This window comes from Eretmochelys imbricata, chromosome 11, assembly GCF_965152235.1.
Source record: "Eretmochelys imbricata isolate rEreImb1 chromosome 11, rEreImb1.hap1, whole genome shotgun sequence".
Classification (NCBI taxonomy): Eukaryota; Metazoa; Chordata; order Testudines; family Cheloniidae; genus Eretmochelys; species Eretmochelys imbricata.
The window spans coordinates 72,886,543-72,902,256 of record NC_135582.1 but is presented as its reverse complement, the minus strand read 5'-3'; the positions used below and the strand labels follow the sequence as shown (position 1 = coordinate 72,902,256).

Sequence of the window (15,714 nt, the reverse complement as noted above, 5' to 3'; positions counted from 1 at the left end):
AACATTAGCACCATTTGGCTGGAACCAGGGTGAAATCAGATGTGAACGAACTGTGGTCCCAAGTATGAGACAGGTGGGAACCATGCTATTGTTGTCTTGAAGTTGTGTCAAAGAATTTGCACATTTCTAATAAGAGGGAGAAAGCAACTGCAGATACCACAGATGTAAGGGTAGGGGTCCCACATAGATCGGAGGCCTCGGAGGCAAGAGGGCACAGGGCAGGGAATACTGTCTCCTATAATGGTTATTTCAGCCTCAGAGGTACCCAGCATCCACCCTCCCTGCTCCCACAGTCCTTATGTTAAACCACAGTGGCCAATGGAAAGCTTTATTAATGTTTATTTATATACAAATACCCATATGCATACATTTGGGGATAGCCACCATCTTGGATAGCAGCAGGGATTAAATCAGGGGCCTCTGGAGCTAAATGTCTGATTCGCTTCAGCTGGAGCTAAAAAGCCAGGCTCTTCAGCACAGAGTTGTAGCAGACTCAGACTCTGTATGATTCAGGCACACAGTCACGTGCACAAGGACCACAGTTCTATTTCCACAAGTATTGATGGTGGCAGTGTTTGCCTGGTCATTTGTGGGGTGGGGATTACCTGGGTGAGTGTGCAGAAACAATAACCTAACAGCAACCTATCTGACCAGCCACCCAGTGCGGACGGAGTACTCAGAGCACTGACTGTGACTGTAAAATGATGAGTCATCCCTGACCTAGAGCCTGATAGAATCATAGAATATCAGGCTTGGAAGGGACCCCTGAAGGTCATCTAGTCCAACCCCCTGCTCGAAGCAGGACCAATTCCCAGTTAAATCATCCCAGCCAGGGCTTTGTCAAGCCTGACCTTAAAAACTTCCAAGGAAGGAGATTCCACCACCTCCCTAGGCAACGCATTCCAGTGTTTCACCACCCTCTTAGTGAAAAAGTTTTTCCTAATATCCAATCTAAACCTCCCCCACTGCAACTTGAGACCATTACTCCTCGTTCTGTCATCTGCTACCATTGAGAACAGTCTAGAGCCATCCTCTTTGGAACCCCCTTTCAGGTAGTTGAAAGCAGCTATCAAATCCCCCCTCATTCTTCTCTTCTGCAGGCTAAACAATCCCAGCTCCCTCAGCCTCTCCTCATAAGTCATGTGTTCTAGACCCCTAATCATTTTTGTTGCCCTTCGCTGGACTCTCTCCAATTTATCCACATCCTTCTTGTAGTGTGGGGCCCAAAACTGGACACAGTACTCCAGATGAGGCCTCACCAATGTCGAATAGAGGGGGACGATCACGTCCCTCGAACTGCTCGCTATGCCCCTACTTATACATCCCAAAATGCCATTGGCCTTCTTGGCAACAAGAGCACACTGCTGACTCATATCCAGCTTCTCGTCCACTGTCACCCGTAGGTCCTTTTCCGCAGAACTGCTGCCTAGCCATTCGGTCCCTAGTCTGTAGCGGTGCATTGGATTCTTCCGTCCTAAGTGCAGGACCCTGCACTTATCCTTATTGAACCTCATCAGATTTCTTTTGGCCCAATCCTCCAATTTGTCTAGGTCCTTCTGTATCCTATCCCTCCCCTCCAGCGTATCTACCACTCCTCCCAGTTTAGTATCGTCCGCAAATTTGCTGACAGTGCAATCCACACCATCCTCCAGATCATTTATGAAGATATTGAACAAAACTGGCCCCAGGACCGACCCCCTGGGGCACTCCACTTGACACCGGCTGCCAACTAGACATGGAGCCATTGATCACTACCCGTTGAGCCCGACAATCTAGCCAGCTTTCTACCCACCTTATAGTGCATTCATCCAGCCCATACTTCCTTAACTTGCTGACAAGAATACTGTGGGAGACCGTGTCAAAAGCTTTGCTAAAGTCAAGAAACAATACATCCACTGCTTTCCCTTCATCCACAGAACCAGTAATCTCATGATAAAAGGCGATTAGATTAGTCAGGCATGACCTTCCCTTGGTGAATCCATGCTGGCTGTTCCTGATCACTTTCCTCTCATGCAAGTACTTCAAGATTGATTCTTTGAGGACCTGCTCCACGATTTTTCCAGGGACTGAGGTGAGGCTGACTGGCCTGTAGTTCCCAGGATCCTCCTTCTTCCCTTTTTTAAAGATTGGCACTACATTAGCCTTTTTCCAGTCATCCGGGACTTCCCCGGTTCGCCACGAGTTTTCAAAGATAATGGCCAATGGCTCTGCAATCACAGCCGCCAATTCCTTCAGCACTCTCGGATGTAACTCGTCCGGCCCCATGGACTTGTGCACGTCCAGCTTTTCTAAATAGTCCCTAACCACCTCTATCTCCACAGAGGGCTGGCCATCTCTTCCCCATTTTGTGATGCCCAGCGCAGCAGTCTGGGAGCTGACCTTGTTAGTGAAAACAGAGGCAAAAAAAGCATTGAGTACATTAGCTTTTTCCACATCCTCTGTCACTAGGTTGCCTCCCTCATTCAGTAAGGGGCCCACACTTTCCTTGGCTTTCTTCTTGTTGCCAACATACCTGAAGAAACCCTTCTTGTTACTCTTGACATCTCTCGCTAGCTGCAGCTCCAGGTGCGATTTGGCCCTCCTGATTTCATTCCTACATGCCCGAGCAATATTTTTATACTCTTCCCTGGTCATATGTCCAACCTTCCACTTCTTGTAAGCTTCTTTTTTATGTTTAAGATCCGCTAGGATTTCACCGTTAAGCCAAGCTGGTCGCCTGCCATATTTACTATTCTTTCGACTCATTGGGATGGTTTGTCCCTGTAACCTCAACAGGGATTCCTTGAAATACAGCCAGCTCTCCTGGACTCCTTTCCCCTTCAAGTTAGTCCCCCAGGGGATCCTGGCCATCCGTTCCCTGAGGGAGTCGAAGTCTGCTTTCCTGAAGTCCAGGGTCCGTATCCTGCTGCTTACCTTTCTTCCCTGCGTCAGGATCCTGAACTCAACCAACTCATGGTCACTGCCTCCCAGATTCCCATCCACTTTTGCTTCCCCCACTAATTCTACCCGGTTTGTGAGCAGCAGGTCAAGAAAAGCGCCCCCCCTAGTTGGCTCCTCTAGCACTTGCGCCAGGAAATTGTCCCCTACGCTTTCCAAAAACTTCCTGGATTGTCTGTGCACCGCAGTATTGCTTTCCCAACAGATATCAGGAAAATTAAAGTCACCCATGAGAATCAGGGCATGCGATCTAGTAGCTTCCGTGAGCTGCCGGAAGAAAGCCTCATCTACCTCATCCCCCTGGTCCGGTGGTCTATAGCAGACTCCCACCACTACATCACTCTTGTTGCACACACTTCTAAACTTAATCCAGAGACACTCAGGTTTTTCTACAGTTTCGTACCGGAGCTCTGAGCAGTCATACTGCTCCCTTACATACAGTGCTACTCCCCCACCTTTTCTGCCCTGCCTGTCCTTCCTGAACAGTTTATAACCATCCATGACAGTACTCCAGTCATGTGAGTTATCCCACCAAGTCTCTGTGATTCCAATCACATCATAGTTCCTTGACATCACCAGGACCTCCAGTTCTCCCTGCTTGTTTCCAAGGCTTTGTGCATTCGTATATAAGCACTTGAGATAACCTGTTGATCGCCCCTCATTCCCAGTATGAGGCAGGAGCCCTCCCCTCACAGACATTTCTGCCTGTGCTTCCTCCCGGTATCCCGCTTTCCCACTTACCTCAGGGCTTTGGTCTCCTTCCCCCGGTGAACCTAGTTTAAAGCCCTCCTCACTAGGTTAGCCAGCCTGCTGGCAAAGATGCTCTTCCCTCTCTTCATAAGATGGAGCCCGTCTCTGCCCAGCACTCCTCCTTCATGGAACACCATCCCATGGTCAAAGAATCCAAAGCCTTCTCTCCGACACCACCTGCGTAGCCATTCGTTGACTTCCACGATTCCATGATTAAGACACATGCACTGATGAGTCATGCTGTGCTGGGTTCCAGCCAATCCACAAGCCAGGAACTGGCCTGGTGACTCTCAGGGCGAGTATAGAAGCCTTACAGCAGCTTAGTTTGCTCAACATCACTCTAGGGCTTGGAACGCTTCCTTGTTTAACAGTGGCAGCAGCCTCCACAAGCCTTGCTCTAGCCCCGTTCCTTGTCCTGCTCCATCCTAGCTCTCACTCCGGCCTCATTCCAGCCCCGCTCTAGCCTCCTAATTCTGGCTTTGATCCCTGACTCCAACTGCAAAGCCCGACCACCCCATCATGCTTTCTGACAGTGGTAAATCATTAGTTCAGGAATGATCCAAAAAAGGGGTTTTTGTCAAGTAAATTGTTCACTGCAATTCAGTTGCCGATCTCTAAAATAGGCACTGATTCAGCAGAGCACTTAAACCTGTCCCATTGAAATCAACAAAACTTAATGAGATGCTTAAATTAGTGCTTTGCTGAATCAGAGCCCAAAGACTCACCTTTCTTTAAAATCCCCCGTCATGCCCCTCGATCTGTTTTGCCCCATGGCTGTCAGCCCCGGGCAGCTGGGGGTTCAGTTAATACAGAGAGCTGGATAATGGAGGCTTGAATAATCTGGGTTCTACTATATATGTTTTTATTTTTTCATAAAATGTAAAAACTAATGATTCTCTGTAAAAATGGAAATTCCATGTTTTTCTGTGGCAAATGGATTTCTAGGATCCCAGGTAACAAGTTCACACACAGTCCTGTAGTGTTCCCCCATGTCATGGACCTATGCACATACACAGAAAATATTGTTGTGCACCCTATGGGACTGGATCTCTTCTTTCTTTCAGGCACTCAATGGATTTGTCATTGCAGTCACGGCAGACGGTTCTGTCTTCTACGTCTTGCCTACAGTTCAGGACTACCTGGGATTTCATCAAGTGAGTAGCATTTTTTTCCTGATTTAAGAAGAGGGTGGTGTAGTTTAAACGTGATCAGTTGCTAATGTCCATTACTAGCTGAGAGGCTGTTTCTTCTCTTGGAAGATCATAAGATATAATACACACCTACACACACATATATATATTAGAGCTGTTGATTAATCACCACTAACTCACACAATTAACTAACAAAAATTAATCATGATTAAAAAATTAATTGCGATTAATCGTAGTTTTAATTGCACTGTTAAACCATAGAAGACCAAATGAAATTTATTAAATATTTTGGATGTTTTTCTGCATTTTCATATATATTGTATTCTGTGTTGTAATTGAAATCTAAGTGTATATTATTTTTATTACAAATATTTGCACTATAAAAATGACAAACAAAAGAAATAGTATTTTTCAGTTCCCCCATACAAGTACTGTAGTGCAATCTCTTTGTCATGAAAGTGAAACTTATAAATGTAGATTTCTTTTGTTACGTAACTGCACTCAAAAACAAAACAATGTAAAATTTCAGAGCCTACAAGTCCATTCAGTCCTACTTCTTCTTCAGCCAATCAGTAAGACAAACAAGTTTGATTAGATTTACAGGAGATAATGCTGCCGCCTTCTTATTTACCATGTCACCAGAAATTGAGAACAGGCATTTGCATGGCATGTTTGTAGCCAGCATTGCAAGGCATTTACGTGACAGATATGCTAAACATTCGTATGCCCCTTCATGCTTCAGCCACCATTCCAGAGGACATGCTTCCATGCTGATGATGCTCGTTAAAAAAATAATGTGTTAATTAAATTTGTGACTGAATTCCTTGGGGGATAATTATATGTCCCCTGCTCTGTTTTACCCGCATTCTGCCATATCGTTCATGTTATAGCAGTCTCAGATGATGACCCAGCACATGTTCATTTTAAGAACACTTTCACTGCAGATTTCACAAAACGCAAAGAAGAACCAGTATGAGATTTCTAAAGACAGCTGCAGTGCTCAACCCAAGGTTTAAGAATATGAAGTGTCTTCCAAAATCTGAGAGGGATGAGGTGTGGAGCTTCCTTTCAGAAGTCTTAAAAGAGCAACACTTTGATGCGGAAACTACAGAACCTGAACCAGCAAAAAGGAAAATCAACCTTCTGTTGGTGGCGTCTGACTCAAATAATGAAAATGAACATGTGAAAATGAACATGTTATCGAGTCCTCAGCATGAACGCATGTCCCCTGGAATGGTGGTTGAAGCATGAAGGGACATATGAATCTTTAGCACACCTGGCACATAAATATCTTGCAACGCCGGCTATAACAGTGCCATGAGAACACCTGTTCTCACTTTCAGGTCACATTGTAAAGAAACGGGCAGCATTCTCTCCTGCAAATGTAAACAAAATTCTCTGAACAAATAGGACTGAGTGGACTTGCAGGCTCTAAAATTTTAGGTTGTTTTATTTTTTAATGCAGATTTTTTGTACATAATTCTACATTTGTAAGTTCAACTTTCATGATAAAGAGATTGTACTACAGTACTTGTATTAGGTGAATTGAAATATACTATTCCTTTGTTTTTTTACAGTGCAAATATTTGTAAACAAAAATAAATATAAAGTGAGCACTGAACACTTTGTATTCTGTGTTGAAATTGAAATCAATATATTTGAAAATGTAGAAAATATCCAAAAATATTTAAATAAATGGTATTCTATTATTGTTTAATAGTGCAATTAATCGTGATTAATTTTTTTAATTGCTTGACAGTCCTAAAATAAATATTTGTGTGTGTGTGTGTGTGTGTACGTACACACACACACACACACACACACACACACACACACACTAAATATTTCCCTCTCATACTGTTTAAATAGGTAAATAAAATGATGAGTTCACACTATTGTGGCTCTTTTGGGTAATGTTGATGGCTAATTTGTCTCTGGAAGCACTGAGGTCCGAGTATCACTGCTACAGAATTTAAAAGTATGTAATTATAGCATTAAACTGCACTTCACTTGCTGTACATTGTGCCAGATTCATCATTTTCCTGAGCAAAGTGAGTGTGCATGCTTTGCACTGGTGGAAATGACCTAGGTCAGGTGTAGGGCACCAGCAAAGCAGCTCTGTTAAGTAAAGCAGAGTAATAATGAACATTTGCTGGTGTGTTTGTAGCCCAGCTAAGTGGGCTTCAGGGTGAACTCAGCCATCCCCAGAATTGCAGTTAAGGAAGGGGGGATAACTCAGTGGCTTGAGCATTGGCCTGCTAAACCCAGTGTTGTGACAGCCCTAAAATAAATATTTTTATGTATATATGTGTGTGTGTGTGTGTGTGTGTGTGTGTGTGTGTGTGTATGTATATGTATCCTTGAGGGGGCCATTTAGGGATCTGGGGCAAAAATTGGGGATTGGCCCTGCTTTGAGCAGGGTGTTGGACTACATGACCTCCTGAGGTCCCTCCCTATGATTCTAAGGCAGCATTTCAAATCCAAATGCAGATGTGTTACCTTCATACTTACAGAGTGAAATCCTGGCTCATTGAAGTCAGTAGCAAAACTCCCATTGACTTCAATGGGGCCAGGATTTCCCCCAGGGCATTATTTGAGAAAAACAACATGCTTATGTCATTAAAGATGGTGTTGTAACACATATGCATAAAGGGACAGAAATAAAGGTGTACAATGAAGCCTTCAAGTTAGCAATTGTATGGAGTATACATGTATATTCTCTTTACACAATTCCTCCTTCTGAAAAATATATTTTGTTTCCTGCCACAATGTAGTTATAAAAGCACTATCCAAAGGTAACATATTTTTTCCCCATGTCGGTTTCTGAAATAAGCCGTCTGCTTCATCTCAGCTGGAAAAAGGCAACAACCTCAGTCATATTTTTTTCTTTTTTTCTGTAGTTTGTGAAATGCCAGCTCCGATCTTAGTGCCTATTATGTTTCCCAACATAAACAGAGGTAGACAAATACATTGTTTGTTTGTTAGCAATTCTCTCTCTCTCTTTCTCACCCACACACATACAATCCCAAAAACCAATTGTTTGGGGTCAAACCAAACCCAACATTGTTCAAATTTGTCAGGAAATCAATTAAAAAAATATTGTGGGTGAAAATAAACATTTCATTTGACAAAATAAAAATGTTTTGTTTGGATTCCAACCATTTACAACATTTTTATCATGTTTTTTAATGAAAATGAAAGGACCTTTTGAACCAAAAAGTTGCAACCTTTTTGTTCAGAAAATGTTGAAACAAAACATTCCATTTTTTCAGAACTTAAGTGTTTTTTCAACTGAATTAATGTGTTGAAATCAACATAAATTCACAGAATGTTTCCATGTTGCCATATCTGCATTTTTCTCTGGGAAAAGTTATTTAAATTGCAAAAAATTTCACCAGCTCTGAACATAACTTGCTTTTCCCCTCCACAGAAGCAAACGATTTTTATTGACTATTCTTAACTGTAGGTGCAGTGTATTAACACCCTACCTCACTTCATTTTATTCTCCAAAGCGTTTCCTTCCTTGATTGGCATTTATGTCAAAAATAGCTATCAGATATGAGTATGTAGTACTTCAGGGGTTGAAGAATGGCACGCTCCTACTTATTCTCTGCCCCATCTCTTGTCACTATCGTTTAGCATGATTAGGTTCTGTTTACAGTAAATCCATTTTCTTCCCATTCTGTTTGTTTCCAAGTTTGCCACTGCATCATGCTTTGAATGCTAAAGACATAGTAGCAAGTATAAAGGATTTTTAATTTGAGTTCCTATACAACCAGGGAGAAAAGTGAGGTCATCTTAGGTTTAATTAACTTGTCCCACATTTTGTAAGACATCTGAAGGGTCTTTAAATACAAGCCAGCAAGCCAAAACACTGGATACACTGCATACATGAAGCCTGATAAATATTGTGAGGTGCTTAGATACTACAGTAATGCGACTATATAAGTAGCTAAGATGTGATGGTCAGCATAGTTTTAAGTCTCTTTAAGTCCCAGCATAGTTTTAGTCCCTTTCCTAGCCCCAAACAGGGCAACTCTTAAAAGACCTCAGACCATGTTGAGGCTGTTAATATCAACAGTGGGGCATTCCCTGTACTCCAGCTGGTGCCCTCTTTCCCCAAAAACCCGTCCCATGGATTGGTGGGTGGGAAGGGACAAGAATCTCCTTGCCAGCCCCTGAAGACCGAGGGGTTAGGAGGTACAGGCCAGCCAGTTATCCCCTAAAAGGGGGAGGGCACAGGAGATCATTTTTTGGTCCCCTCTATCCCCAATCCAAGGAGACACACAAGGAGATCAATCGTGTGGCCAGAATTTGAGGAAGGCCCCTGACCCTGCATCTGTCAAATGGGAGCTGCTTTGGGGAAAGGATGGTCCAAGACTGGCCTTACGAGAGTTTTGAACGCCACCCCCAGCAATTTCAAATTGTTCCGTCTTGTACTTTCTCATTTGGCTGTGAACGTTTAGCACAGCCCCTCACCATACATACCCCTCACAGCATACGGGTCATTTTAAAATTTTTAAACATGTCTGTCTTGCCTTTTGATGGAGGGAACAACTCCAAACCAGTTGGGGTGTGCTGCTCCGTTAGCCCATGCATATGGAATCCTTCATACATGTTATGAAGTGGGTTCTAGCCCACAAAAGCTTATGCCCAAATAAATTTGTTAGTCTCTAAGGTGCCACAAGGACTCCTCGTTTTTTTTTTCACATAGCAGAGTCTGGAACAGAATCCTGGATCTTAACACTCCTGACCCTGGGAGAGTCTCAACCTGAAAAGGCACTTGGTGGCCTATGCTAATAGGTAGTTTTAAAGATTGCTGTGTAAAGTTTTTGCACAGCAGGTGGCCTGGGAAGATACTATGGACCAATCGTTGAACACGGTGCCAGCAGGGAAATCAGGTAGTGTTTGGAATGTTTATTTTTATTTTTCTGTTGCTATCCTTTGGCTTTCAGCTGAAACTGTTAATTCTTTGATGCTGAATTAAAAAGTAACCCTAAAAGCCACCCAAACTGAACTTCATGAATGCCCTCCACCATGGCCTAAGCAGTGGGAGAAGGGGAGAGATTCATTAAATGGAAGAGTCTGTTTGATTTCCAGGAGGCGTGGGAGGAAATCCTCAGGCACCCTGGTTTGAAAGTCGTTTTATATTTTGCATAGCCTGATGGAATGATTCAGTCCACATGTCCCTTGTACGAGGTCCAGGAGACTGTTTTCTCCTTTCTGGTGGGAATGCTTCCCAGCCAGGTGGCCTCTGGCTTTGAATGCCACAGTAATACAAGTCATAAGATTATAGTCCCACTTTCAGAGCCTTCATGTCTTAACAACCATGTAAAAGAAGCGGTGAGAGATAAAAAGGCATCTTTTAAAAAGTGGAAGTCAAATCCTAGTGAGGTAAATAGAAAGGAGCATAAACACTGCCAAATTAAGTGTAAAAATGTAATAAGAAAAGCCAAAAAGGAATCTGAAGAACAGCTAGCCAAAAACTCAAAAGGTAATAACAAAATGTTTTTTTAAGTACATCAGAAGCAGGAAGTCTGCTAAACAACGAGTGGGGCCTCTGGACAATCGAGATACAAAAGGAGCACTTAAAGATGATAAAGTCATTGTGGGGAAACTAAATGGATTCTTTGCTTCAGTCTTCACAGCTGAGGATATTAGGGAGATTCCCAAACCTGAGCTGTCCTTTGTAGGTGACAAATCTGAGGAATTGTCACAGATTGAAGTGTCATTAGAGGAGGTTTTGGAATTAATTGATAAACTTAACTGTAACAAGTAACCGGGACCAGATGGCATTCACCCAAGAGTTCTGAAAGAACTCAAATGTGAAATTGCGGAACTATTAACTGGTTTGTAACCTGTCCTTTAAATCAACTACTGTACCCAATGACTGGAAGATAGCTAATGTAACGCCAATATTTAAAAAGGGCTCAAGAGGTGATCCTGGCAATTAAAATGATCAGTACCGGGCAAATTAGCTGAAGCAACAGTAAAGAATAAAATTGTCAGACACATAGAAGAACAAAAATTGTTGGGCAAAAGTCAACATGATTTCTTTAAAGGGAAATCGTGTCTTACTAATCTGTTAGAGTTCCTTGAAGGGGTCAACAAACATGTGGACAAGGGGGATCCAGTGGACATAGTGTAATTAGATTTCCAGAAAGCCTTTGACACGGTCCCTTACCAAAGGCTCTTACGTAAATTAAGTGGTCATGGGATAAGAGGGAAGATCCTTTCATGGATTGAGAACTGGTTAAAAGACAGGGAACAAAGGAATAAATGGTAAATTTTCAGAATGGAGAGGGGTAACTAGTGGTGTTCCCCAAGGGTCAGTCCTAGGACCAATCCTATTCAACTTATTCATTAATGATCTGGAGAAAGGGGTAAACAGTGGGGTGGCAAAGTTTGCAGATGATGCTAAACTTCTCAAGATAGTTAAGACCAAAGCAGACTGTGAAGAACTTCAAAAAGATCTCACAAAACTAAGTGATTGGGCAACAAAATGGCAAATGAAATTTAATGTGGATAAATGTAAAGTAATGCACATTGGAAAAAATAACCCCAACTATACATACAATATGATGGGGGCTGATTTAGCTACAACTAATCAGGAAAGAGATCTTGGAGTCATGGTGGATAGTTCTCTGAAGATGTCCACGCAATGTGCAGCGGCAGTCAAAAAAGCAAACAGGATGTTAGGAATCATTTAAAAAAGGATAGAGAATAAGATGGAGAATATCTTATTGCCCTTATATAAATCCATGAATACTTAGAAGTAAATACAAGAAGTAAATCTTGAATACTGTGTACAGATGTGGTCTCCTCATCTCAAAAAAGATATACTGGCATTAGAAAAGGGCAACTAAAATGATTAGGGGGTTGGAACGAGTCCCATATGAGGAGAGATTAAAGAGGCTAGGACTTTTCATCTTGGAAAAGAGGAGATTAAGGGGGGATATGATAGAGGTACATAAAATCATGAGTGGTGTGGAGAAAGTGAATAAGGAAACGTTATTTACTTGTTCCCACAATATAAGAATTAGGGGCCACCAAATGAAATTAGTGGGCAGCAGGTTTAAAACAAATAAAAGGAAGTTCTTACACAGCGCACAGTCAACCTGTGGAACTCATTACCTGAGGAGGTTGTGAAGGCTATGACTATAACAGGGTTTAAAAGAGAACTGGATAAATTCATGGAGGTTAAGTCCATTAATGGCTATTAACCAGGATGGGTTAGGAATGGTGTCCCTAGCCTCTGTTTGTCAGAGGGTGGAGATGGATGGCAGGAGAGAGCACTTGATCATTACCTGTAAGGTTCACTCCCTCTGGGGCATCTGGCATTGGCCACTGTCGGCAGACCGGATACGGGCTGGATGGACGTTTGGTCTGACCCAGTATGGCCATTCTTATGTTCTTATTCTCCAGCTAGTCTGAATGACTCGAACATGCGGCTGATTTAACCACTTTGCTATGCACTTGTCTCAGTGGCAGTTGTCAAAGGGTCTGCCAGCTACGCTTAGTCAGTTTGGCAGTGCTGAGGAAGCCAGACCATGCACAGGTGTTGAGCCACAGACAGGGGATACGGGCTGCAGAGCAGTGCTGCTGCGATGAATTAGTTGTGCCCTTCAGTTCTTGCTCCATGTGGCTCCCAGCTGAATGGGTGTTCAATGGTGCATTCCCTTTGATTTCTTTTCAGTCAGACATCATCTACCAGAGTGTATTGGAGCTGATCCACACGGACGATCGAGCCATGTTCCAATGCCAGCTGCATTGGTCCTTAAACCCACCTCCATACAAAGAACTGGAGCAGGGCACAGACGGTGAGTGACCAGGGCTGAGGGAACACAAGACTGTTTGTGCAGTGAGAGCCATCTTCATGACTACTGCTGCCTGAATGAGCTCTACGGGAAAAGCCCTATGGAGACTGACAAGCCCGAAGCACTGAGACATGCTAAAGCAAACAAAGGGCTGTAAAGCACAATGGGAATTGTAATCCCATTGGGAACCCTGTCCTTACATTAGAGCCCAGCTCACGAAAGCCAGGTGGTGGGGGAAGGCAATGTAATTTGTGGCTGCTTTGTGCTGGATGCTATTCTGTTGTTCTAAGTGGAAGAATCAAAGCTGTTTTGATGGGCAATGGAGAGCCAGACCAGTTAGAAAGGCCAAGGAATGGAGGAACCAGAAAACTCACCCCAGTGTGTCTAAGCTGTGTCTACCAGCTTATTTAAAATGGAAAAAAAAATATCTCTAGAGAGAGTGCCAAACCCACTCTTCCCTTCTCAAGGTGGTACAGGGTTTCCATTCATGGCCTCCCACAGAATGGGAAGCTAGACCTCCACATATGGCTCTGAGAAGAGAGGGGCAAGAGCCAAGATATAATATCTGCTTGGCTCCATGCCAGACCCACTGCCCATCAGAGTCAATGGGAGTCTCTATCCCAAGAAAACCTTGAAAAAATCATGTGGCTGCAGCACCTAGATCTGATGCATAATATTGACTTTCCATCAGCATGAGGGTGGCACTGCTGCCACCCAGAACTTCTCATGGCCTTTCCCAGCCCACCCCCATACACAGCGCAGATCCCTGTGAGCCAAAGGAGCCATTGCACAGCTCCACCTCTGGCAGCTCCCACAGGGAAGAGCCACTGCGGCACTGAATTACAGGTTTAAGGCCAGAAAGGAGCACTGTCTAGTGTGACTTCCCAATGTGGGTATACAGACATGCGCCAACTCTGTTGGAGATTGCACGCTAAAAATAGCAGTGTGGCCGTGGTGGCACAGGCAATGGCTCGTGCGTACCGCCTGAGTACAAACCTACCCCACCCTGGGTACATATTAGGTGACTATACACCCTTGGAAGCACCCTTCCAGCTGGGGTGTAGACATGCCCTAAGACAGTAGAAAAGGCTAGCTGATGTAGCCATACTGGTATAACTATATTGACAAATCCTTCTCGTGTAGATGCAGCTTATACCATCCAAAAGAGTGCTTTTGCTGGTATAGTTTTTACTGTATTTACACCAGGACTTTTGTCAATGTAGATATGTCATAAAAAAATCACCTGCTAACCCTGATTACTGTACTGACAAATATCTAGTGCTAGCCTGGCCTTACTCTGCATTTCCGATGCGTCTGTAGATCAAGACCGTGAGAGAATTTACTCCAGGGGTCTTTTTAGAATTGAGGCTCTCTTTATTAACAAAAAGGAGAGAACAACAGTGACTATGTGTTCTCCCTCATTGGCATCGCTCTGTTAATATGTGGTATATGCCTGCGAGGCAGGAATTGCTCCCTGTCTGCCTTTAAAGCCATGTTTATTACAACACTGATGAATTAGTGTCTAAATACTCTTTGAGATGCCTGCTAAAAATGCTTGCAGCACTAGCACTGGGACTGACTTTAATCATGTATGTTTGGCCATATTTTTTTTGAAATAGGGAAAAATTATCACACCATATTATGGGCTGCTAATTTCTTCTGACAGATTTCACCGCCTAATTTAAAGCTTCTGGATTCACATAAGCACATAAGCAGTCCACTGGATGTCTAGAGCTGATGTAAGAAAAAACAAGTCTCTTGCCTTCATTGGCTGGCATCCACCTACCCTAGCTTAGATCATAGCCTGTAGGCCCCTGTCAAGGTTCCTTCCCCACTCTGAGCTCTACGGTACAGATGTGGGGACCTGCATGAAAGACCCCCTAAGCTTATTCTTACCAGCTTAGGTTAAAAACTTCCCCAAGGTACAAACTTTTGCCTTGTCCTTGAACAGTATGCTGCCACCACCAAGCATTTTAAACAAAGAACAGGGAAAGAGCCCACTCTTCCCCCAAAATATCCCCCCCAAGCCCTACACCCCTTTTCCTGGGGAAGGCTTGACAATCCTCACCAATTGGTACAGGTGAACACCAAACCCTTGGATCTTAAGAACAATGAAAAATCAATCAGGTTCTTAAAAGAAGAATTTTATTTAAAGAAAGGGTAAAAGAATCACCTCTGTAAAATCACGATGGTAAATACTTTACGGGGTAATCAGATTCAAAACATAGAGAATCCCTCTAGGCAAAACCTTAAGTTACAAAAAGACACAAAAACAGGAAGACACATTCCCTCCAGCACAGCTTATTTTACAAGCCATTAAACAAAAGAAAATCTAACGCATTTTCTAGCTAGATTACTTACTAACTTTACAGGAGTTGTAAGGCTGCATTCCTGATCTGTTCCCGGCAAAAGCATCACACAGACAGACCAACCCCTTTGTTCCCTCTGCCCTCCAGATCTGAAAGAATCTTGTCCCCTCATTTGCCATTTTGGGTCAGGTGCCAGCAGGGTTACCTTAGCTTAACCCTTTACAGGTGAAAGGATTTTGCCTCTGGCCAGGAGGGATTTTATAGCACTGTATACAGAAAGGTGGTTATTCTTCCCTTTATATTTATGACAGGGGGCTGTCATAAATATAAAGGGAAGGGTAAACCCCTTTAAAATCCCTCCTGGCCAGAGGAAAAATCCTCTCACCTGTAAAGGGTTAAGAAGCTAAAGGTAACCTCGCTGGCACCTGACCAAAATGACCAATGAGGAGACAAGATACTTTCAAAAGCTGGGAGGAGGGAGAGAAACAAAGGGTCTATGTCTGTCGATATGCTGCTTTTGCCGGGGATAGACCAGGAATGGAGTCTTAGAACTTTAGTAAGTAATCTAGCTAGGTACGTGTTAGATTATGATTTCTTTAAATGGCTGAGAAAAGAATTGTGCTGAATAGAATGACTATTTCTGTCTGTGTGTCTTTTTTTGTAACTTAAGGTTTTGCCTAGAGGGATTCTCTATGTTTTGAATCTAATTACCCTGTAAGGTATCTACCATCCTGATTTTACAGGGGTGAT

General features: G+C 43.2%; 1 protein-coding gene across 1 annotated transcript in view; it reads left to right on the top strand.

Moving 5' to 3' along the window:
• Positions 1-15,714, top strand: part of LOC144271876 (aryl hydrocarbon receptor-like) — a 148,448-nt gene that overhangs the window by 112,087 nt on the left and 20,647 nt on the right. The window contains exons 5-7 of the mRNA XM_077829484.1: positions 4,752-4,841; positions 12,535-12,658; positions 14,044-14,055. Coding sequence (XP_077685610.1) covers positions 4,752-4,841; positions 12,535-12,658; positions 14,044-14,055 — 226 coding nt within the window. The remainder of the gene's footprint in view (positions 1-4,751; positions 4,842-12,534; positions 12,659-14,043; positions 14,056-15,714) is intronic.